At 39.1% G+C, this 24,585-nt stretch overlaps 1 protein-coding gene across 8 annotated transcripts; it reads left to right on the forward strand.

The window, feature by feature from the left end:
- The first annotated feature begins 201 nt into the window (after positions 1-201).
- CCDC66 (coiled-coil domain containing 66) lies at positions 202-24,093 on the forward strand. Of its 8 annotated transcripts, XR_010082225.1 has the most exons (20): positions 202-666; positions 1,693-1,757; positions 3,403-3,425; positions 4,318-4,735; positions 5,561-5,687; positions 5,855-5,958; positions 6,904-7,022; positions 7,771-7,947; positions 8,742-8,873; positions 10,432-10,682; positions 11,051-11,135; positions 11,920-12,081; positions 14,056-14,209; positions 14,643-14,765; positions 15,288-15,766; positions 16,689-16,726; positions 16,994-17,262; positions 17,698-17,825; positions 21,444-21,586; positions 22,880-24,093. XR_010082225.1 is itself a non-coding variant. In XM_063411310.1 (19 exons), exons 1-19 carry the CDS (start codon positions 488-490, stop codon positions 22,958-22,960), a joined length of 3,075 nt encoding a protein of 1,024 aa, XP_063267380.1. In that variant the 5' UTR covers positions 202-487; the 3' UTR covers positions 22,961-24,093. The 8 variants fall into 8 exon arrangements, 5 of the variants coding, with proteins under 5 accessions (XP_063267380.1, XP_063267384.1, XP_063267379.1 ...); XM_063411310.1 differs by lacking the exon at positions 21,444-21,586 and having other exon boundaries at positions 14,682-14,765; XM_063411314.1 differs by lacking the exon at positions 21,444-21,586 and having other exon boundaries at positions 4,318-4,459.
- Positions 24,094-24,585: the final 492 nt, after the last annotated feature.

A 24,585-nucleotide genomic window follows, 5' to 3' on the forward strand; every position in this document is an offset into this window, starting at 1 on the left:
CGCCCCTCTCCTACCTCGTCCGCTTTGCCCATACTACAACAGAATATAAATAAATAAAATTAAAATACGAGCGAGCAGCCGCCGCCCTCCTCTCGTTCCCCTGCTTCCCCTCCTTCCTCCGCAGCTGCTCGAGGCCGGGGATAATCGCCCAGCAACTGCTTCGCACTCTCGGCGGGGTTGTGAGACCCCAGCCCCCAGGACGGGAGGGTGCAGGAAGGTGTGTGGGACTCCGTGCCCCCGGGACGGGCTGGTGCAGGATCCCATTCCCAGCGCTCCGGGCCCGCGGGATGCGGGGGGCTCCACTGGGATCCCATCTCCAGCGCTTCGGGCCCGGGGGATGAGCGGGACTCCATCGGGATCCCACCGCCAGCGCTCCGGGCCCGGGGGATGAGCGGGACTCCATCGGGATCGCATCGCCAGCGCTCCGGGCCCGGGGGATGAGCGGGACTCCATCGGGATCCCATTGCCAGCGCTCCTGCCCCGCGGGATGAACAGAACTTCATCTCCCGGCGCTCCCCAGCGCGCCACCCCGCAGTGCTGCCGATGCCCATTGGTGGAGGCTCCTCGAGGACAGCCAATCGGCGCGCGGCTCTTTCAGCGGAGCGCGGAGCTGAGGGCGGGCGATGCGCGGGGCTGCACCGCCGGCGGCAGCGCCATGGAGCTGGGGTGAGGAGCGAGCGAGGCAGCGCCGCGCCGGGCGGGCAGCGGGATGCGCTCCCCGCAGGACGCGGCTTTTCGGGGAGAGGCGGGCCTGGCCCCGCGGAACTCGTCGGTCCCGCGCCAGGGCGCGCAGTGCCGCGCGGCCGAGGGAGCGATCTGCGGGACTGAGCCGGGGATTAGCGACCTTCCCGTGGGAGGGCCTCGGGACGGGCTCTGGAAGCGGTGGAGGGGGGGGATGCCCGGGACAGCACGTTCCGGAGCGAGGGCAGCGCGCACCCTCCGCGTCCCCCGGTCCCCGCCGGCTGCGGCACAAGGCGGAGCGGGCCGGGCGGTGGCGGCTCCGCTTGCTCAGGTGCCCCTTTCTAAGGTGCCCCTTAGGAAGCTGCGTGCGAGCTCGAACTGCGCTGTATGTTTTCATTGTTAACATTTTTATAATGAAATGTAAAGATAAAGTGTTACTTGAAACGCTTATCGTCATGTTGGATTGTCCCACGCACGGAAAAAAGAAAAGCAGTTGGGTGCTTTACACTGCCACGTTTTTCTCTTCTCGTAAACGCTTATGACAGCGCTTGTTCCACTTGCAATGACGAATTGCTGTGCATGGAAGCACAACCAAAATCTGTTTCCAGAATACAGCCCCGCTTTGTGAACAGCGCTGGCGTTCCGGGAGACTTGGTTAGCGATCAGCACCCGGTTTCTATAGTTGGATTATTAAATTGTTGTTGCATATTGCTCTGTATAACGATATTGAGTGGCATCTTTAGTGTTAGAGATCTACTTTGCAGCATGCTAATCCAGTTTTTTCAGTATCAATAAAACTATACCGTCTTCAAGACATGTTGATTTCTTTGTTTTAAGTAACTCCTCAAAAAGAAAGGAGGGACCGGCGATGTCCCGATGTGAAGGACCATCGGGCACAACAGCAAATACTGTGTTACAATTAAGTACAATTGTTCTTATTGTTAATGTAAAGATCTTACCGTTATCAGGGTACTTAATATTTCAGATTCCTCTCTCTCTCTCATTTTGCAGCGATGGACTGAAGCTCAAAACTGAAGTGCTGGATGGAAAGCCTAGGCTAATTTTAGCTTCTTCTGGTATTTTTAAAAATTATTTATCTCAAGTAATCTTTAAAGTTTCTTGAGTTTCTTGAAGTTAAACCTAATATCCAAGAGATATAAAGCCCAGCTTTCCTGAAATATTTTTCCGATTAGGAAGAATGTTTGTGCATTGTTATTTACAAGTCCTCTCTCTCATCAGCCCAATTTGGAACAGTAGGTTGATAATGAACTCTGAATAGTCTGCACCAGGGAACAGCTGGCAAATAGTCTCCACTAGTTAGTTTGTCATTAAAATAAAAAGTTAAGTGCTATTGTGTATCAACTGGCATAACTTGATAATTTCTGTAACTTTATAGCACGTTACTTGCCAGGATAAAAGAGGCTTAATAGCTGCTTAGTTTACACAACATGACATTACAATCACATTTTTAAAGGAGATCCAGTATTTGTGATTAACATTTTTAATTTTCAATAAAAAATATTTAGGCCAAATCTCACTACTACGATCTGAGATATACTGGAGAAACCTTGGTAATTAGGTGTTAAATTCTATTTCAGTGATTTATGAGACATATATCTGCAATAAATTCCATTTTTGTGGTTTGTCAGACATATATTTCTGTACAAGTCTACTTTTCTTAACTGTTCTACATGGTCAGGATACAGAAATTCTCTATAAAATGCCGTTTAAATTATATTTCATTTTCTGCACTTACCAGACAGCTGCCTAATTAGGCATTATGTGGTGTTTTGAGCCAGGAAGGAATTCCAGTGCTCTTTACAACCATCCTTAGCATCTTTGGCTGGGTAGGGGCAGTCTGTATTCCAGAGTGCTCCAAGATAAAGCCTTCTCTTAGACTGTGAACTAGCCTTGAACAAGCAGTCTTTTTCAGAATTAACTTCTTTATACACTAATATAAATAGCATTTCCTTGAATTCAATGCTGTCAAAAATTGCATCCCATTGTATTTTTCTGAATTTTGGTTTCTGCACTGAAAAACACTGCTCACATTCTTAGGGGCTAAAGTAGGATTATTCTGCAGTAGCTGCTATTGGATACAGTTTTTCCCTCTTACACAGAAAAAATACCCAAAGAAAATAGCTTTGTGTACAAATCCTGTGTACAGGATTTCTTGAGTACTGCATTCCCTCTATTAATATTAAAATATCCTTTATTCATAACTATTATATTGAACATGATACTTATTATTTTTGAGACTGCTAGACCTCTATGGATCCTCTAGGATGTGAGTTAAGAGGCGGAAGAGTAATTCAGGACACACGTGTGGGAGTAATGGAAATGAACATCATGGAACCAAAGAAGGCATTACCACAGGATTCTGTGAGAAACAATGAATAGCAGGGGAGGGCCAGCCTGGCACAATAATTTGATTAGATGTATAGAAAACTATACAGGGGGTTTTTTTACACAAAATAGTTACTGAAATATATCTCAAATTTTTCCAACATACTTTTGAAGTATGTAAAATATTTTTCATACTTTTGAAATAAGTAAAAAAAAAAGTAAAATAATCAGGGCAGATGGTATGGGAAAAGTACTTTCCTGCTGATTTACAAAAATCAGATGAATATAATGTTTTACTAATTTCTCGAGATTGTTTTTCAGGAGCAAGTTGTTATTAAATACTTCTTTCATATGTTTGTGTTTGTTTCCCAAAAGATAAATCAAAGCCTGCCATGAGGGTAAGTGTAAAATTTTTAGAACACACAAATTCACTATTGGTTAACAATTGAGCAATTGAACTTTTTAAATGCTTGTAATCAATTATATGATATGTATATGTATACCAATTATATGATATCAGTTATTATGAAAGAGAAATATGTGCTTATGAGTCCCTTCTAACTTGAGATATTCTGTTATTTCTCAGGTTTGTAATAGCTGTTCAAAAGGATGAATTCAAAGTTTTGTGACTATTTTTACCTTTTCAAAATGCTTTCGTTTCCTTGGCCTGGAAGTTATAGCAGCAAAGGGAATCATATAAATCAGAACTTTCAGACACCTTAAAGGAATTCTGATAAAATAGAGATCTGAAGTGTGTTTAGTTTCAGGTTCAGTCGTACAGGTTATCCCTGAGTAAACTTGAATGCAGTGGGTTTGAGGAGAAAAAGCAGAAAAAGGTCCCAGGACACAGGAAATAATTACAAGTGTGCACCAAGGACCTTGGAAAGGATAAATCTTTAGTTCAGAGTGGAAAAATAAAAATTGAAATATTGCTGGCTGTATGGTGAAAACATGTATATTTGGAACCAGGCTTCAGAAATACCAAAGTAAAGCAGAATTAATGCTTGTTAATTCTTTTAAATGTCATGCTACCTAAAGTTATTATTTATAACCTAAATATATATATGTATTTATCTATTTTTATAAATACATAAATATATATACCTAAAGTATTATTTATACTGTCATTTTGAAATACTCAAATTCAGGTGATGCGTCCTCTTGGAAAGTATTCCTGGTAAAAGAAAAATTACATTTATTTACCTTGTTGCTTCAATCTTGTTTTCATTTGTTGCAAATACATTTTTTTTTCCTTATTTAATAGATGGTGAAATCTTTTTGCTTTAACAGATGGGTAATAAAGCCAGAGCACCTAAACAGGCATTGAGAATAAAGCACACTGGGCTTATCTTGGGGCCAACACAAAATGCTTGTATCAAGCAGGAAAATTTAACAAAACTGAGGAGTGAATCAAGCTTATCAATGACAAAAGGTGAAAATCTGCATGTTAATAAACACTCCTCGCATGAAGCCACAACTAAAGGTTACTCTTTGGTTTTCCAAAGAAATAAGACAAACAGATATCCTGATTCAGACGATCCTAATATTGTGAAAAAAACTAAACACAAACCTCAAGCCCCACATGTATCAGCTGAAGACTTAAAAAGTTTGGTGTGTTTAACACAAGCACAGCTTCAACAGATTTTGATGATTGTTAAAGAAGGAAGAAGCATCTCTGAGACTCATAATGAAAAGCAAGAGGAAATGGGTAAGATACCAGCCATTGGATGCATTTGGTTCATGGCAACAGAAAAGTGTGAAAGCTTAATTTTGAGTGGATAATTTAAGTTTATTTGCACATTGTAGGGATGTTACATTGGATGGTCTCAGACGAAATAACAATTTCTATTACGGATGTGAAATTGTTACTGTGAGGAACCAAGCATTTCAGAACTATAACAGTAAAAAAGATTGTTTGATAGATTTCCAGTATTCTGGAGAGTGAACCAGCAAGAAACGTTGTCACTGTTTCATGCAAAATAAGAGCCATTTTACACTGAGGGGAAAAACATAGACCTGCAGTGTACTACTGCCCAAAGAGAAGGGCCTTTCTGGTTTGTGAAGAATTCAGGCCTTCCTCTGTCTCAAGAGCAGTTCTGCCATTTTCCTATGGCCAAAGATAGATATATGTCTTTTTGCCTAACTGGACTATTAGTGCTGAATAGTATTTTTCTTTTCCCCTCCCCAATTCTTCTACTCAGAAGTGTAAGAACTGTTGCTTATCTTCTTGATTGCATCATTCCTCCTGGTGGTGGATTTGTGGAGGGGGTCTGCTTTTGCACCAAGACATCCTGCAATTAGAGTCCCAAACTCTGAGCCCTTAGCCAAGAATAAATGATTACTAACCCTAGCACCTTAAAAATACCCTGTGAAGGTCTAACTTATGTGTCTTAACTATATAAACAAGGCTGAAAGCACTTCTGTTAAATTGTGGGGAATCTGCAAGTTTCTGCTGCTCTCAAAGTATTTACTCAAAGCTGAAGAAAGTTTAGTGGTTATATGTATATTTATACATATATATGTTCTCCCACAGCTACTAATGATGCATCAGAAGAAAATGTTGTAGCATCACTCGAAAAAGATTGTGAAGTTCCAGATGAAGCAAACTCTGATTCAGGCAGGAAAGAAGAAGCACATCCACAGCCAGGACAGAAAGTTAGGTACATTTATGTTACCGTGTACAAAAATTGTGTCTCCAATAAAATTTCATATAATATGTTTTTAATAACATTAATATGGTTTATAAATACTAATTAAAAAGTTATCTGTAAAATTTAACAGATCGGCTTTCTGGATAAAACTCTTCTCCCTTCTTCCTCTTCTCTAGAAAGGATTTATGGAAACCTGCTGACTTGTTTAGTACCTTGGGTGAAAGAGAAGGGGAGAAAGCCTTATTGGAATTTAAAAAGACCCAATGGAAGAAGGAATTAGGTATTTATCATGTATAAAGTACATTTTTGATAAATTTTTATTACTCTCAGGATGCCAAGAAAATTGATAATCCTGATACCCTTTGGTATTTACTTACATCAGTACAGTTGCTACAAATTGAAAAGTAAATAATAAGTCTCCAAGATGGATTAAGATTCTTGAATTTCAAAAGTTTATGCCAAGATTATAAATTCTTGCAAGAAACACTTATTTGCCAATTAAATATTATCTCAAATTAATGTATTGTTATGCTTTGTATTTTAGGTGCTACTTGCCTGCAGTTTTGTCACATTCTGACAGTAGCTGGCAGCCATTATCGTTAAAAAATCCATTTGTTTTTTAATGGGAACAGCATCACCCCAATCTACAAGCATGACTGGGTTTATGAAATTGCTATTTGAACTTGAGAGAGTTTGCAGTCCAGCCCCATCACCAATCAAGGGGAATCTCTAGAGGAAACTTAAACTGTTTAATACAGTAGTAAATTCTCTCTGGCAAATCAAGCTTTTTATGATTCACATGGAGGAGTGCTGTGTTTTGTTTTAAACTTGGATTTAGACCATTTGGTTTAAAGGTTTAATTCTGCATTGTCAGTAGCTTCCATTGTAGTTCCATTGGTTTTACAAATATTAAAGTAGTTCAAGACAGGTGTAACAAAATGGAGAGAGTTCATATACTTGGTTATTTGTTAGTTTTCCCTGGGAAAATGTTACTCCGGTGTTTGTTAGTCTTCAGAGAGACTCCCCTGTTACTTCTACATCCCTGAGCAGACACTCTTAAGAGCAAGGTCATGACTGATTGGTCAGACTTACTGGTGACAACTCTCATGTCCATTTCACAGTCCAAGTGACAGGGGAGACATGCATTGCTGTCTTTTTTTTTTTTTTTAATTGCTAAATGTTTGCAATAGGAACTCATACTAGAGTTTGATTTTGTTTGTTTAAGATGAACAGATAGCACTGAAGAAGAAACTGAAAGAAACTGTGGAGGGAGAGGTGGGTTTTTTCTGGGCAAAACTTGGCAGTAATAAAACCCATAAAGTGGAAACACCTGACCCAGACCAGGTAAGGCTGTCGATAAATACAAGAGCACAATTTTCACAGAACTGTTGCAGAAGAGTTTAACTTCTAATTCATAGAAGATTTTATTTTCTGTACAAATCCTCTAGAATTGCATTGGTGGTGCTTTAAGCCTTCTCAGGGCTGCTGGTCCCTGGTCCACACTTAATTGTTGCTCTGGTTTGTAACTTCTCAGCTTAAGATCTTTATAGCAGGAACAACCCATTCTTGTCCCTCCATTTGGATTCCTGACTAAAAACTATAAATCTTTTCTTGTTCTGTTTGGGGGAATAGTCTCAAATGTAATTTCTGGCTATATAATTATATACACTGCTCATGAGCTCTCACATACATTTGATTGCTTATGTAATGAGCATAGCCAGTATGACTTCTAGCTTTTTTAAAAGCTGTCATTCTGAAAACACTGTGTTAGATAAATACATTATATTCACAAGAGACTTCTCCAGTGAAATTTATTGCTGTTAAACAGAAGTTAGGGTTGTATCTGCTATCATTTCATACAACAAAAGCATATTGCATTTTTTTGTGGCACATGCAGCATTCCTAGTAAAGTTTTGACTCTGTCCCATAAGAATTTGTTTCAGTCTACATAATTGATAAATAGTGGATAAAAGATACTTAGTTACAAATTTGGGCTGAAGTTTTAATGAACAGCAGCTTCTAGAAGTACAATTTTGTTAACAAACAAAACAGGTGAACAAAATAAGTCTTAAAATGATCCCTTTATTTGCAGACAGTGTTTCCAGCTGACTCAGTTCATGGCACTGAGGCAAGCTCTGTCTGTACAGCTGCTTTAGCCACACAGGCTGATGGAGTTGCACTGAATGTTCCAAGAGCTCCAGCTGGGCAGTCTTCTGACTTCAGTTCTTCTGACTTTCCAGCTGGCAGTCGCACAGCATTGGTTTTCAGGGTAAGATCTTAAATTGCATGCTGGGTTTTATTACTTGTTTATTAACAACAAATGTTTGTCTCAAGAAGTTCTTTTAAACAAGAAGAATTCCTTAGACCTTTTTGCTGTGTATAAATGACTTTGTCTAAATGAATGTTTACCAAAATATCAATGCTTTGAAGACAGCACTTCCTTCAAGGCTGATGTGAAGAACAGTACTAGAGCTGTGCTCTAGAGTGACATGCAGTATTAATTAGTTTTTAAGTATGTGTTGAAGAAATAGAGAAGTGGGAATCTATATAAAATACAAGACATTTATGGTAGAAGGTTCAAGAAGTAGGTCTTAAGTTATGGCTGGTAGGCAGTGATTGAAGAGAGATTTGTCAGATGGCATCGGAAGTTCCCCGTGCCACTTGTTAAATAACAGAGATCTCTTAACAAGCAGAAACAGAAGAATGAAGGTGGTAACTCCTTAGTTTGAGACAGATCACTGCTAATTAGATTGTGGTGATGAATCTACCTGGAACACAGACTGAACAGTGAACTACAGGAAAAAAGGGGATTTCTGTTCATGATAGAAGTAAGTAGGGTTTTCTGGAGTGAGAGGCTGATGGTTCAAGTTAGTAATAATCAGAATTCATCTTTCTGTTAGCAGTCAGACACTTGTAGTTACAAACTTATATCCTTTTTTTGTGCTAGAGAAAGGCCCAGTTTTGCTCACCAACCGAAGGCAGAACTTTCTGCCAAGTCTTTATTATGTGGCTAGACAAGATACTTAATTTTTTGTAGAAGAACTAGCAGTTATCTTGTTTCAGGAAGCTGTGCCACAGGAGCAACCTTTTAGTGTTTTGAAACCTGAGCAACAGAAGAAGTGGCTTGAAGAGTTGGACAAGCAGAAAGAAGAAGCTAAACTACGAAAAATAGAAGAAAAACTTAATTTATCAAAGGTATCTGTAGTTAGAGGGACTCTTTGAAATAAATCTTTCTCTGTTTTTGTTTTAAGAAATAAAAAATGTAATTAGTGAAGTGGCAACAAAGATGGAGTTTTCTGCAGCATGTCCAGGTTTTCACCATAAGGATGTCCTTACTGAACATTGAGCCAATGGCTTTTCAGTATTTCAGTGTCTGGTGTGTTAGAGGGCTTGCTGCAGGAATGGAGACAGTGGTAGTAGCATCATCAAAAATTGGGGAGAAAAATAAAATCCTCTAGCACTGTATTTGAAGTAATAGAGAATCAGGCATTACTTTTTTTCTGGCCAGGCTGTGCCAAGGAAAATATTCCAACACACATGTTTTTGCAGGATTTTCCCCCAAACTTTATACAGTCAAAACCTATAGAGATGCACTGTTTCAAAGTTCCTTGGTCCAGAGTTGAGCAACCCCCAGTATTCATTTTCCCATTGGATCAGAATGTCCTCACCTCCGATGTTAATTTTCATTTTTATCAGTCCTTTCTGGACCAGATATCTCCAGTTCTGCCAAAGGCAGCATTTGAGGGTGGATGTTCGTAGATGGCCACTGATGTTTTGTTGATGTTCCATTGATGGCCTTTTATCTTTCTGGGTATCTTTGGGTTACTCCCAATCTGTTGGTATGTTCAGCCTATCTCCTTAGAGTGATGCTGCATCTCCTAAAAAAACTAAAGAAAATTCCTTTCCCCAAGGCAAAGTCAAGTCAAGCCTAACTAGAGAGACAAAATAAAAATTCAGAAGTTATATTATTTCCAACAGTAGTGCTATACTTTCTTTCTCTTTTCCACCATGTGTAGAAGCACTAGGGTTTGCAAGGTGGTGTAGAGACCATCGCTAGACACTTTGGAAAAAGAAAATTTGTGTAGACTACAGGAGGTGAGAAAAGAGAAAATGAGTACGTGTCGCAATGATGCTAAAACCTTGTTTCTAGAAATATTTTTTTAATACACAAACACATTCATGAAACTTTAAAAAAGTTGAAAAGCAAGCACTTCTCCAGAAAATACTGAAGGAACTAGCCTTACCTTTTTTCCCCCTCCAAAGACAGCCTTGCTGCCAGGGGTGGTTACAGACCTACGCACAACACAAGTCTTGTCTTTTCCTGAGTTGCTGAAGGGATCAGTCTTCCTTTGTAAACTGAGTTTTTTAACTGTGAAGAGACCACAGCTAGGAAAGGTTCCTTCATTAGCTGCCTCGATGTTACTTGGGTAGGTGTACTGTGGAAGGAGGGCTGAAAGTACCGAAGAGTGACCTTTTCATTTTTTTCATGAAAATGTAGTAGCAATACGTTTGTGCTGACCTGGTATGGATCAGCATTATAATCTGTGATCTGACTTGCATTTTAACTGCAACACTTGTCTTCTCACTTAGGGAATTAACTGCTGTCTGCGTTGTAGCTTTTCAAATGTTCCTGGTGTACAAAATGTGTATTGTCTGTTTTATTAACCACACTTTATAGAAACAGTGTAACTGAATGCTTTTGCCTTGTTTTTGCTTTTTTGTTGGTTGTTGTTGTTACTTGATACTTATTTAGGCAGAAGAGCATGACAGATGGGAAATGCATTTTGATTCTTTTAAGAACCACTTTAATGTTAATGCACAACACCCCTTAAATGGAATGCGCAGAAAGCCAGAAAATCTTTCCCTGTTACCTGACCCCAAGGACCCGACTGCTTTCATTCACCCTTTGTCACCTGCAGCTTTAGGCAACCTCATGCCCTTACAGATGGTAACTGCAGAAAAAGCTGCTAAAAATGGTGCTTTGGAGCAAAGTCAGAGAGTCAGGTGAGTGAGCTTGGTAAGGGTAATTATTTTCCCAGCAAGTGCGTTGCTGATACCTCCTCAGAAATATTAAAAAAAAAAAAAATATCCCTTACACTCATTTGACTTTAGCTTTTGTTCAAATACCTGTTGTTTCACTACGGAAAGACACAAGTGCTGCCATTTTTTATTAATGAAGTTTGCTGCAAATAACCTTACTTGTTCCTTAATGAAAAGGATTGCATAATCTATGAATTAATTTGTATATTAATTTATAATTAACACAATGGGATAACCTCAATATGAAAATGAAATTAACTGATTCTAATTAAGAAAGGCTGAAGAATTATCTTCTAATGATTAAAAACATTGTCTTGTCCCTTTGTTCACAGTTTCCTCCGTTCCATGACAGCTTTGCTGGACCCTGCACAGATTGAGGAGAGGGACAGGAGGCGGCAGAAGCAGCTGGAACATCAGGTAGACTTTGGTTTTAAAGCCTCACACTTTTTTAATAAGAAGAAAGAATGAAATGTCTTATGAATAAAGCATGAGATTTAATACCAGAACCCAGGGAGGCACTTGACTTTTATGCTTTAGATGACATTGTTTGTCTGTATTTCCTTCAATCAGACTCTACAATTCTCTTTCAATATTAGCATGAGATTATTGCATTTCTGGAACTGAATTTCTGCCTCAAAAAATGTACAGTTCAGTCTTTAGAGCTCTATCAGGTTTGTGTGCATTTTCCTTCATTCTCCACTGTTACAAGGAGGAGAAATCTGGTATTTACAGATTCCCACTCCATGAATCTTTAGTTTTTTATCTACTTTACTGACATTTACCTAACCTCTGTGGCACCCTAACAATGTGTGTCTGCGTGCTGGTGTCTCTAGCACAGTGTGAAGAAGTGTCAGTACAAATGTAGAGACTGTTCTGGTCACACTGTTACTGCTGGATCAAACTCCTGGATTACTGTATGTGCATAAGGTGAAAATCAGACCTTCATTTCTTTACAAGAAGAAAAAGTATTTTCTGAAATAGAAAAAGCTCCTTTTTTCTATTTGAGTGTTTCAGACTACTTGATTGGGCTGGTGGTTTTCCAGAAACAAAACCAGGAGTGTTTGAAATAAATTGTCTTCAGTTTTTTATTTTTCATTTGTCCAAATCCAATACTACACATACACAAAAATACACAAATAAAGACCTTACAATATGTTAATGTAATATGTTTTACTTTGCCCTTTTTTCCGGATCCTGCCAGAAAGCAATAATGGCTCAGGTGGAAGAAAAACGGAAGAAGAAACAACTGGAAGAAGAGCAGAGAAAATGGGAAGAACAACAGGAAGAGCTGCGCCTGACACGACAAAAAGCACAACTGCAGAAAGAGTTTGAAGAAGAAATGCTCAAACAAAAACAAAAGGAGGTGGGGTTTGCATTATCTTTAGTGCAGATAGTCAGTGATAACACTGAATTTTGAGGAAAATAGTTCTTGTTCCTCACTTGTAAAATTTTCCTCATCATTTTGAAAATGAAAACTATCCAGAATGGAGACATTTGAAACCAAAAATCTGCTTTTTAAATTAATAAACATAAAACATCATACAAGAATAAGGCCAGATTCTTTTTTTGAACAAGGGCCTTTTCAGGAAGGGAAATGATAAGAACTGGCAAAACCAGAAAAGTTTTAAATACTGCAGAAACATCAATTTTAAAATGCAAATTTAAAATTAAAAAATATCTCAAAGTCTGTGATCCAATTATTGTTATTGGTAACTTGATGCTTTTAAGGTGCGTCAGTACCATGAAGTTCATCTGAGTGAATGTGCTTTCAGCCTAAATTAAAAACTTCTTAGGATATAGTCTGGAAAAGGCATTTTGAAAGTCATTCAAGTTCTCCATTTTTTCCCTGTGTAGCTGTTGCTGAGCTTTACACAGTGCTTTCATATAAAAGTTAAACTGAAGGTGTCAGATCGGTCAGGGTAAGACAAACAGGATGGATCTCGGTCTAGTTGCAGACTCAGGATTTATTATTTGTCTGTATCATACAAGCAATAGGCAAGAGACACAGGAAAACAACAGAATCCATGCAAAGCTAGATCAGAGATGAAAACTACAGCTAATGCGAAGCCTTTTTCTAGATATATTCACAACCAATAGTTTTCAAGAAAAGTTCAGAGTCATATAATTCTAGCAAATCAGAAAAGGACCCACGTGGGTTTAAAATTAACAATAAAACTTCTGTAAGCCTAGAAACAATACACAATAATTCATTATTTAAAATAGAAACTTTCTATCTTTGCAAAGCATATATCTAAGACCTTTTACATCCTGAACCAGCAATCAGTCCTTGTTCTTTATGATCGATATAAATGTATTCACTTAGTTCCTAATTCCTTTGTTTTCCATGGGAATGTATTGAGATTCCCAGCCTTTCTTCAGCTTTTTGTCTACTTTCTGAGGTCTTTTTGCACCTTCAGAAATCTTCTGCTTTTTAGATTCCCACACAAAGGTGCATTTTCACCTCTCGTAAATACAGATTTTGCACTTCTGTCCCTCCTTTAACCTCTGTGGAAGGTTAAACACTTGTTCTGATGTTTCATTCTTCCTTTTGGCACAGTAGAGCTATTACTATTTGATCCTTCTTTGGAACAGTAGCAGATTCCATGGTGTTATAAGACAAGGTGATTCTAGAAAGAGTCTTCTCCAAAGCCTGCAGAAATGTGGAATCCTGATTTTCTGGATGGAAATGTGCAGCATCTGCCTGTAGATGCTTCAACAGAGTGGTTCAACATGGGGAAAGTCATCTTTCTCTGTAATTGCTCAGCTCCTTTGAAACATGTGACAGCACCAGTTGTTCTTTCCAACTGCAAATGCAGGAGGGAGTGGGATCAGCTGCTAATAACAGTTGGGAAATGAGATTTTCCTTGGTCTAGTCTCCTGCACTTTAAACCCACTGAGTCAGGGAATTGTAAGCCCCTGACATTTGCTGGGGACCTTTTTACTGTCTCCTTCCTGTGCAAGTAGGAGTTAGGTGGGGTATATTACTTTTATTTAGACTCCTTTCATTTCATTAAACCACATGTTACAGGAAGTCACAGATGGCTGACATCAGATGGCATCTAGAAAAAGAGGAATTTATTAGAAGGGAAATAAATATCCAGATAATTTGGAGGCTCTAAATGTTCACTTTAATGCTAAGACTGAAGAGCTTTCATTAGTACAGCAGAGAACTTATGATCATAGAAATTATAGATTACATACTGTATTTACTTAACTAGTTTCAGTTTTGAAAAAAAAAAACCCTAAATAAAAATACATACAAACCTTGAGGATTATATGGTGATTAAATAATCCAATTGATTTTATTTTCAAAATAAATAATTACTTTTTTTTTAAGGAACTTGTAACTCTTAAAGCCAAAGAGCTTTATCAGACAATGGAGAAAGCTCAGGAATTAGCTGAGGGATCAAAACAAGAACAGCACACTCCAGACTTGGCTCAGAAGGCACATGACATTTCAGCACTTCAGAACCAGAACAGTCTTGGTGGTGGCAAGTATAAGTCTCACAGTTTGCCTGTTCCTTTGGTGGTTGAAATCTCGTTGTTTCTGGGATTGGGGTGGGTTTTTTTGGTTTTTGTTTCCCTGTCTGCATTTGGGTCACAAACCAAATTTCATTACAATTTATCTACCTTTCAAACAAATATAAGTAAGTGTTAACTCCTATGGAGAATATTGTGTTTTAGTAAGTTTCACATACTGTATTACATAAAGGAAGAAATGCAAAGATATTGGCAGGAATGCACAGGAATATTCAGACCTGTGTGCTGTCAGATTTCCATTGGAAAATGGAGAGTATTGGGATTTGGACCAGAGTTCTCAGTATTGCTTTGAGCTCTAAACCACAACATTCATGTTTAAATTGCTGAAGCATGGTTTAAATTGAATGTAGGTTACTAAATGGAACCAACTTGACCACTTTTCAGGTGATACAGAGTTTGGAAACTGTAATTTTGGCATTTCAGCACAAAGTACTGATTTCCCTGATGGTGTGGAGAGTCCCCCTGAGCAGCAGGCTTCCCCTCGGAAGGACACTGCGGTGCAGACAGGTACAGAGCCCGCACCCGAGTTACTCTGAGGGACCTCCAGACAGGCAGGGGGACCCTGTTTGTGAAACTGAGCCAGATCACTCTTACTCACAAGGAATAAAGCTAGAAATACTTGCACAGACACATCTGTGTGACTTGCACAGTCATGTTGGTGTATCACAGTGTAGCACTTTATTCCTCTATTTATCACTATTTATTCTTCTAAATAAATGATATTTCTGTGTAGTTGTTACTTACCAGTTACTAGTCCTATAGTCTGGAATGTAGTGTCAACTTAGGATCACAAGCCCACATAGAAACATATTTTTTAAGTAACTTGATTTGGTTCTCCAGTCTTTATGTTTCAGCCCTTCCTCACTGAGTTCGCTTCTACAGGTCCTATCTGTCTTCCACAGAAAAAAAAACATAATAAAAAAGCATTATAAAATAAAATAAATAATGGTAGATTGATACATATACAAAAGTCAACCAAGTAATTTGAATAGCTCAGACTTGCAGTTAAAATACAATTTTTTTCTTTAGATTGCTTTAATACTTCAGCATACTTTGAGTCAGCTGAGGAAAGAACTGCATGTTGTGAATTGCCTGATATTTCCATGGAATATAAAGAAACCTCTAAAAGCAAAAAATACCAGAAGGAAATGCAGTATATGGATAAAAATAAACTTTCAGGAAAAGAGACTGGTGGTATTTACAGTGATCTATATGAGCAATATGCAAGAAAAGACAGACACCTTAAATCTTCAGAAAAATACAGCAAAAGACCTGACTGGAACATAAACAAGCCTGGGAAAAGATACATTCCGGCCTCAGAAAGATACCCTAAAGCACTACAGAAACAGAGGGAAGAGAGCAAAGTGCGCCGCCAAATGGAGCTGCTGCAGTTGGTCGAAAGGAACAGCCCTGGGCAGCTCAGTGCGAGAAGGGAGGGGCACTCAGCCAGGTCTCTCTCACCTCGGGAAGAAACAGCTGTGAAGAGAAAGAGCCAAAGAGGCAGGAAGGTGGGTCACTGTTTGGCCTGTGAGAACAATGATGTGTTTTTAAGACTCTTGTTCCTCCCAGTTTTACCTGGGTGGGAATTCAGTTATGTAACTGCAGCATTGAAATTCTCCTATGGCTCATCCTTACGTCAGCACTCTGTTGTTCATCAGGAGCAGAAGAACATATTCAGATTTTGTGACTGTGTTTTTACTGTTATTTCAGTCTTCAGATGATTCCTTTTCATTTCCTCACTAACACTGATTTATTATGTAAACAGAGAGCTTGATTGTAAGCAGTGTGCAGGACACAGTGACATCACTGACTTCCTTTTTTTTTTGTCCAGTCATTGTGTTGTGCTGAGAGGTGAGGTACAGCAGTACCTGCTCAAGAAAACAATGTGTATTTCTGCAAAGAATATGGATTACGGAGGATGTATTCCACTGCCACAGAAATGTATCCTTGTTAGTGGAGTCATTCTCCTTTTGCAGTAAGCATTATGTCAGTAGAGCTTGTGGCTGGAGAAGTCTTATAAAGAAAATACTATCAAGTATATTCTTGGCTTCTCTCTTGCCCTCTCTCTCACTTGCTCACTCTCTGTATGCATGAACACCTCACTTTCTCACATCTTCAAATAGCAGAATTCTGGACCTTTCCTTTAATATGTTGGATTGAACCTTTCAGGTTTTTACCAAGGACATAGGAAAATATACGTAATTTTTTTGATAGTGCTTAGAGCTGCCAAAGACAGAAAACTGGAGCAAATCTTCCGATAATTTGTTGATTTATTTCATAGACACTACAAGTCTCTGAAATGCAAACCTTTCTCCTGAACCCAGCTCAGACAGTCCTTCAGAACAAACTTTCTCTGAAAAATCAAAGTCACTAATATAAAAAACACGGAGATTTTTTGTTTTACATTTAACTTCTTTGATTTTCTCCTAGGAAGAAAAATTTCACAAGAATCACTTGAATGCTGAAAGGTACGTCAATACTCTACATTAATGCAATGTAGAAATATGTTATTACTGAAATGCACATGCTTTTCTTTCCTGATTTTTTTAAAGAATTTAGATATATCTAATTGTCTACTATTAAAAATACACAAGATCATATAGATTGCTGGTATAAAACCAGAGTTGATGAACAAAAATCCTGTCCTCCAAAGATTCTTTGTCTCTGTTATTTGAGGAAATGACATAATTGAAGTATTGTCTGGGCTTTTTTATAACTTCAGTTGTTCCATACAGATCTGAATCACCACAGGTTCCAGCAGTTAGGAACAGATTACTCCAAGTACAGCGGAGACAGATCCAGGCTTCTCATTTCCTGGTGCGTAACCACCAGGGTGGACGAGAGGACGCCCAGGCAGACTCCCAGCAGAGGAGCTCCCCCCCTGCCGTTGCCGAGGCCTTGAGACCTCCCTCGGCACAGTTCGTGCCCTACGTGCGGACACGGGAGGTTTATTGCCTCCATCCAGAAGCACCACTGAGCCAACCCTCAACACATCACCCCCACGGTACTGAAACGATTCAGGGAGAGGAGAAATGTTACAGTGATTTATACTGGAGAGCTGCAGCTTTAGCCAGCTTCGTATTTGCTTTTTACTGAATTGTGCGGTAATCTCTGTGTCACAGCAGTGCACAGAAAGGCTGCGCAGCCAAATTATACTCGGTGTTAAAAAAAACCACAAAGTTTTTAAAAATCAGAAAAGCAACAAAAAAATTTATTATCAGTTTTTTGTTTGTTTATCTTTCATGAAGTATCATTGCACTTCCTTCCATTACTGTATAGAGATTAGGGTTTAGGAATCTAAGTGTTGATTGATTTAAAAATAGAGATTACAGTCTCGATAGCAGCCACCCCTGATTTTCACAAACTTTCAAAATCTGCTGCTTCAAAATCAAAAGAAAATAAAGTTTTATTAATTGATTTGATATACATTTACTTTTAGATTCTTCCCAAATGCCACGACAGATTTTTAGCTCAGATCATGTTAGAGATCCTCTTCTAAATCCTGATGTAGTTACAATCAGAGAGAGACAAGAAGCAATTCTCAAAGGATTATCAAAATTAAGACAGGTAAGCAAAAATTTATTGGATAACTCTTTGTGTGTATATATATATATATATACTGAAGTAAAAATCATTATCTTTAATTTGATTTCCATAATTTGGTTTATGTTTTGAGCCCTGTCCTTTATTTTTGTTCCATTTTACTAACTTTTTCACATTTTGCTTCCACTCTTTGTACAGTCCTTAGAGAGAATATGGACTCCTTAATCCTTAAATTAGATAGAAAACAATGAAGTACCTAAGCAAACTTGAAACCAAGAGAAATTACTTTGTTTGGCATCCAGGTTTCTGTGGTTAGGGTTGTTTATAGGGAAGGTATTAGTTTCCAAAGAACAGTTTTAACACAACTAGAACCTTGTTAATGAGGTTTCTCGTCTGCACTTCCCAGGTCAGGACAGAACAGTAGGGTTCGTGCAGAAGGGTAGGTGGGGTAGTCTCATGTCAGGCCTGGAAAAATATTATAAATTGCAAACTGGAAGTGTAAACACTTAAAACATCCTTCCAAGAAAGCTGCTACTTGTTAGCATATAAAAAGAAAATTCAGGATTTGTCAGACAGGTTTTCTGAGAAAATGAAAATAGCTTAATGCCACAGACACAGGAGCTCCTGAGATAAAAGCCTCTGTTAGTTTGTGCACATTGTTCTCTTTGTAGTCAGGTACTGGTAATGGTATCTTGTTATTAAAGCCCGAGTGAATTGGATACTGCACCTGTTGGCAACAATCTGTGGCCCACAGCCACTGAGGCCACAGGTCTGGACATGCACACGAGCATACTCTTTATGCTTCTAAATGGCCTGACAGGACTGCAAGACAAAAAAATGTTTACTTCAGGCTTGCCTTTTCATTTTGAAGAACACTGAAAATAAACATGTACCAGTATCTTCCCCTGCTTTTGAATGGGTCCAAACTAAATGTACTTTATTGCTAGCAGCAGGATTTTTCTCTGCCTTGAGAGAGGAAAATTTCATAAATAATCAAAATAATGGGAAGAAAATCTGACAGTGAAGCACAACAAAATTAGCAGTAGTTGATGCTATTGATTACCTGTTGTGCTTTAGAAAGACCTGCCATGAACATACAGTGCTTCAGCAGTAGGTAAATTCCTTGTGAAAAAAAGGCTTATGACTTTCCCCAGGTCAGTAAGAAAAGTTGTGACCAAAGAACACTGAAAGGCCAGTTTCTAACGGCTTCTGTGAGAAACAAAGCCCACTCCTCTTACATTTTTAAGAGTTTTAATAAATGGTAATAAGGGACAAAACATACAGCAAAAGATAGAGAGGCCTGGTTGCATGGCAAAGGCAGTGGCACACCCACTTCCTCAGTCTGCAGTCTTTTATACTGTTACAGTTGTATTACTTCCTCAGATTACTTGGCAGATATATTTTGAGCTCATTGACTGCAATCTTGCTTCAAATTTTCACAGTGCATAATTCAATAGTTGCAGATGTTGGTAGTCCAGGGTGGTCTTCTGATGGTCTTCAAATGCCACTTTTGGGCTTGGTACTTTTCATCTTATGGTCTTCTGCTCTCTGCTTATGCTATCTTGGATATACATTTTGCAATAGCAAGCATATCTTAAAAGAAATCTTTCACAAGCCTGCTTACATCTTGTGAAAGCCTTGCTTCCCCATTTACACTGACCACAAGCAATTACAAATTTTATCATACTTAAAAAGCAGTTTAAAACTTACAATAATTATTTGCAAGCAATTACAATTTCATAATTAAAGCAAATATATTCTAGCAAAAGCCAACTACTACAAAAAGAAGCCGTTTATAACAGCTCCCACATTGGTTTCACTGGATCTGGTCTTCCCTACTGCTCATTGACATTTTTGTTAAATATCTACACTCGTTTTTTGGCTTCTGATCCAAAGGAATCTACCCCACAGCAGGTACTGTAAAGTAAAGACACCTTTACTGGTGCCAGGGGCATGCAGGGGTCAGCACCCCCATCTGCGTCCCACTACTGTTCATTTCACATCAGCTTTTGTACTTGTACAAATCTGACACCAATCCCTGCCCACTTACTTTTCTCAGTCCCAGATCTGGGGGTTGGGGCCTTACATAACTTGCGGTTTTCTCATCTCCAGCTTACAAATACAACACACCATTCCAATCTAATTAACATAAATTATTACACAGAGTTCTTCATGGGTTCAGAGTTCTTCTTTAGACTTATGGGCCACCTACACCCATTTCTCTGATTACACTCTAGTTCCATATCTGTTCTAGCAGAACCTATGACTTTGCACTTTCACTGTTTTCTGCTGGTTCTTTGTGTTTTCACTTTCAGCTGGCCAGGGCTAGGTCCTGTTTGGGAAGCAGTTACAGTTTGCAATAGCCCTAGGTCCTTGTCCTGTTCACCTTGTTGAGACAAGTCCATGTTTTGTATTTCACTTCACTTGCCAGTGGCATTTTGCTTAAGAGTGAAGCCAGATTCAAGGTACACTTTGATCCTTGTGCTTGCTGAGGATACAAAAGCCATGGTTACTTTAGCAGGTTAAAGTTGGCAAAGCTAACTTTAAAAAGCCACGTGAACCCGGTCAATTTTGCAGTGGCTAAAATGTAACAGTAAGATTAGTCTTTCAGTGGATCTTGGTTCTGCAAGGGAGTTAACTTAAAACATGTGGAGTTCCTTTTTAAATGCCCTGCCAGCTGCAGAAGGCATTTATGTAATAAATGATTAGCCAAATATATCAATACAGAATTTTATTGCTAATTGCAATATAGAAATCTGAGAAAACCACAAGCAAAAATCAGTGCTGAGCCCGGCATCGGCAATGGGTGAACCTCAGCTTCTGCCCCTCTTGCACCAGAGCTCCCCTGTTCACAAATTCAATCTCTGCAGAGTCCATTTAAATACAGTTTTTTGGCTGGACAGGGTATTGCCTCATACTTCTTTTGTTCCTGCAGTTTCTTTTTCATATTCATGTAGCCTTTTTCCTTGCTGTTGAATATTTTTCCAAGGAGAGATGAATATTTGATTTGATTTCTGGGAACTGGGTATTGGGATGCACCCTGGATGATGGATGCTAGATCCATATCATTCCTGAACACTTTTTATTCCCAAGCCTGAATGACTTTACACCATATATTTTATTAAACACAAATTATTTCATACCATACATCACATTTAGGACATGAATTGTTCGATTTCAGTATATCTTGTATACCTACGTATTGTGTACGTCTCCTGATATACAGATGGCATTTGTTTTGCATGAGTTATTTCACTGAGCAAGTATGAATAGTGCAGGATTTTGTCTGAAATACAAAAAGCTGAGTTTTCTGTTTCAGAAGATAATCTAGCTTTACTCTTTTACCTTTATATATACATATATAGAGTGGACTGATAGTTTCAGACTACATACATACGTACATATATATCTATATTTACAACAGTTTTAGCCATTGTTTTGTCTGGGGTAGTTCACATAATAGTCACATAAGTTTGACCAGTCTTCAGTCTTTGAACTCCACAGTGATAAATACAGCTGGGCTGGTGCAGAAAGAGCCCAGTGGGACTGGCTGACCCAGGGAAAAGAGAGGGCAAAGGGAAGGTCAGGGTGAGTCTGTTACTGCATTTGCTACAAGACAGCAAATCTCTTCCTGTGTCTCAGGTCACAGCAGGAATAGGAACTAGCAACAGACTCACTTTCCTCACTGAAATCAAAAGTCAGTGGATAAGCTGAGCAAAGTGAATTATTTGTGAAAAAGAAGGGCCAGAGTTTAATAAAGAGGAGCACACCCCCCTCACCCCCAGGTCAGTACTGCCAGAGGACCCCATTGTTCCTGAGGCAGCAGCAGCTGCCAAGGGCTGCAGGTGACAATGGCTGGGTGGGGACACACCGCCACGGCTCCCTGGGGAGGCATTTCCCATTGCAGTACCTGTGCAACCCATGTGATAAACACTAAACTGCCAACTTTCAGGGTTACTTATTCCTCAGCTCTTGGTTTATTTTTTTAATAAAATATTAAAGGCAGTTTATTTTATAACTTGGTTTGTGACATGCTTCTAAACGCAAAAAATGCTCTTTAAAAATAGTAATTATTGACACAGAGACTGAAAACACAGACCCATAGTAGAAATAAGCAGATCTTGTTGATTAGAAAGCAATTCAGCAAGTGATTGAAAGTAGGCAGCTGCTTCCTTAGAAGGGGTCAGACTGGAGTCTTGCAGACTGCCCTGCTGACTTTGCTTTGGTGCCACCAGGAATCTGTGCCTAAATTGCTGTAGGAGCTGCTGCCTTGCATTATGTCTGTAGTGAGCTGTGCCAGCAGCCTGTAGGTCTTTAGGCCTTGTACCTCTGAGAAAAAAAAAATAACTTCTCTTTTTTAAAATACAAACTTCCATGGTACCAGATTATTTCTGACAAGTCTAAAATAGATGGAGAGCAAGGGGCCAGATGCATCAATATATATGATCCTGTAAAAATTTACAGTAAAAATACTTAGTTTTAATCTGTGCACATACTTGACATAGTTCTATCATGTATGACTTGATAGACAAGGATGCATTTCCAGGAGGGTGTTATTGTGACAGGTTTTCTCTATTATCAGTACTTACAAGAACCATTGACACAGCAGGAACCTTGAACCTTTTGACATTTTAATCTGTATCCTGTTACTGGTCCAGTTCCAGTGGCACTGCTGCCCTTGCTCTGAAGAGTGTTGTTTGTGTTAAGGCTAAAAGCCAGTGCCCATCAGGGCTGGGTTCCGCTTCATACAAGAATTCACTACAATACTGTACATGCAGAGACAGCGCACAGGGAGATGAGAAAGTTCCATTTCATCCAGTGCAAAAGTCCTTTTTCCCCCTGCATGGTCATCCCTGGAAACTGGGCTAGCTCCCACTCCCGCCACACTTGAAGGCTGCTGTAGAAGTTCCCACTCCCCTGAGTCTATGAGGCTGTACATCTACTGTTTTTTCTCAAGTTGTGTACTTAAAAACCATTGGGCCTGAACAAGGAAATTCTTTTTAACTATGAAACAATGACACTTCATTAGTTCAGGCTGCGTGAGGAAGACAGAACATTCACGTTTTTATTTATTTCAGGGCCTCCTGCAGAAGCAGAAGGAGTTGGAAAACACTCTGATTCCCATTGTAGCTCAAGAGAACTTCATGCCACCGTTTTGAGAGGTGCATATGAATGTTCTGAATATGGAAATGCACAGCACTTTGCTACTCGAATTAATTATGAGCCACCTCTTTTTTATGAAAATTATGAGAATTTTGATAGACTATGGGGTCATGTTACTTTAAACTTGTGATGGTTTGTCTCTTTAGAATGGTTTTCATGCTACCTGAAGACATGTCCATTTAATACAAACCACCAAAAACATAGAAGTAAACTGTTACATGGGGTTTTGTAGAACTCAAGTGTGCGAATTTTGATAAATAAAAAGATAAGGAGGCATTCTGAATGGCTGTAGTCATCTTTTGTGAAAAATGAATTTCACTTTCCTGGTAAAATTTAAAAAGGTTTAATAAAAAGACAATAGGAGACAGAAAGCAAAGGGTCGACTGGGTGTCTTGGCATTCAGCCAAGACACCCCTACTATCTTGGAGAGATTCTTTAAATACTCTATTACATCAGCCTGTTGCATATTCACCTTTTTCAAAGAACAGTTTAGCATGGCCACTCCTTGGGACTGCCCTTTCAGAGCACGCATGTTTCTTGGTTGTGGTTTTATTATCACCTCGAGTTTGGGCTGTGGTCCACACTTTCTTCAGACAGCAGGTGCTGATAATTTGGTATATGAATAGCAGGGTCCCCATCACATGTTCATTGGATTTATCCCAACCAAACAGTTCAATTACAAACATAACAATATATCAGCTATCCGACTACCACATCTAAGCAAAAACCATAAAATCTACCCTTGTAGCAGAGTTACTTTAAAATCATACATATAACATTCATTTTAATATTTGCAAAAAGCCAGTAATATAATATGGATTTAAAACATCGTTGTTGGCTTCTTTAACTATACAAAACTGCTTGTATTTCAATATTCAGCCAACTTTTAGGCTTATGCAGTGATTATCATCTCAAGTACTCCCAGATTTTAAGACCACAGCTCATCACACAATATGGTACAATTCGTTGATAAAAGGCTGTTCTTTTTTTCAGAAAAAATCACTTGGCATGTTTGGGGGGAGGGTAACAAGTGTTACACGAGTCTGGTACTGGTTCTCAACTTGAATAAATAAATCCACTTATAATAAATGTAAAGCAAATTCCAAATTAATAAATGATTTTATTAATTTTTGAAGACTCAACGAACAGAATTTCGGGTAAGCCAACAATCAAGGAATCAGTGTCGAGTCCCTGAGTGACTCGGCACTGGGTGAACTTTAGCTGCGGCCTCTATCGCGCTGCAGCTCCCCTGTTCACACCTTTGGTTTTGTGAGTCCTGTTGATATACAGGTTTTTAGCGGGACGGGTTATTACTTCATACTCTCTTTGTCCCTTCAGTTTTTCTTCATATTCATGTAGATTCATCCTCGCCTCGTTAGGGTGGTTGAATAGTTCTTCCACGGGGAGATGAATATTAAATACGATTTCTGGGAATCGTGCAGTGCATTGAAATGCGCGTCCCCGCTGGTGGAGCGAGATCCATTTCAGTGGTAAAGGCTGGGTCTGCGCAGTTCCATCTCCAGAGAAGACCCATCTTCCTCGGACCTCGCCTCCTTTCTGTTGTAAATTCAGTCGTTCCCGGGTTCCTGGCAGAGTCGTTTTTAATTCCCGAATCCGTTTA

The sequence above is a fragment of the Prinia subflava genome, chromosome 14 (genome assembly GCF_021018805.1).
Source record: "Prinia subflava isolate CZ2003 ecotype Zambia chromosome 14, Cam_Psub_1.2, whole genome shotgun sequence".
NCBI classification, from domain to species: domain Eukaryota; kingdom Metazoa; phylum Chordata; class Aves; order Passeriformes; family Cisticolidae; genus Prinia; species Prinia subflava.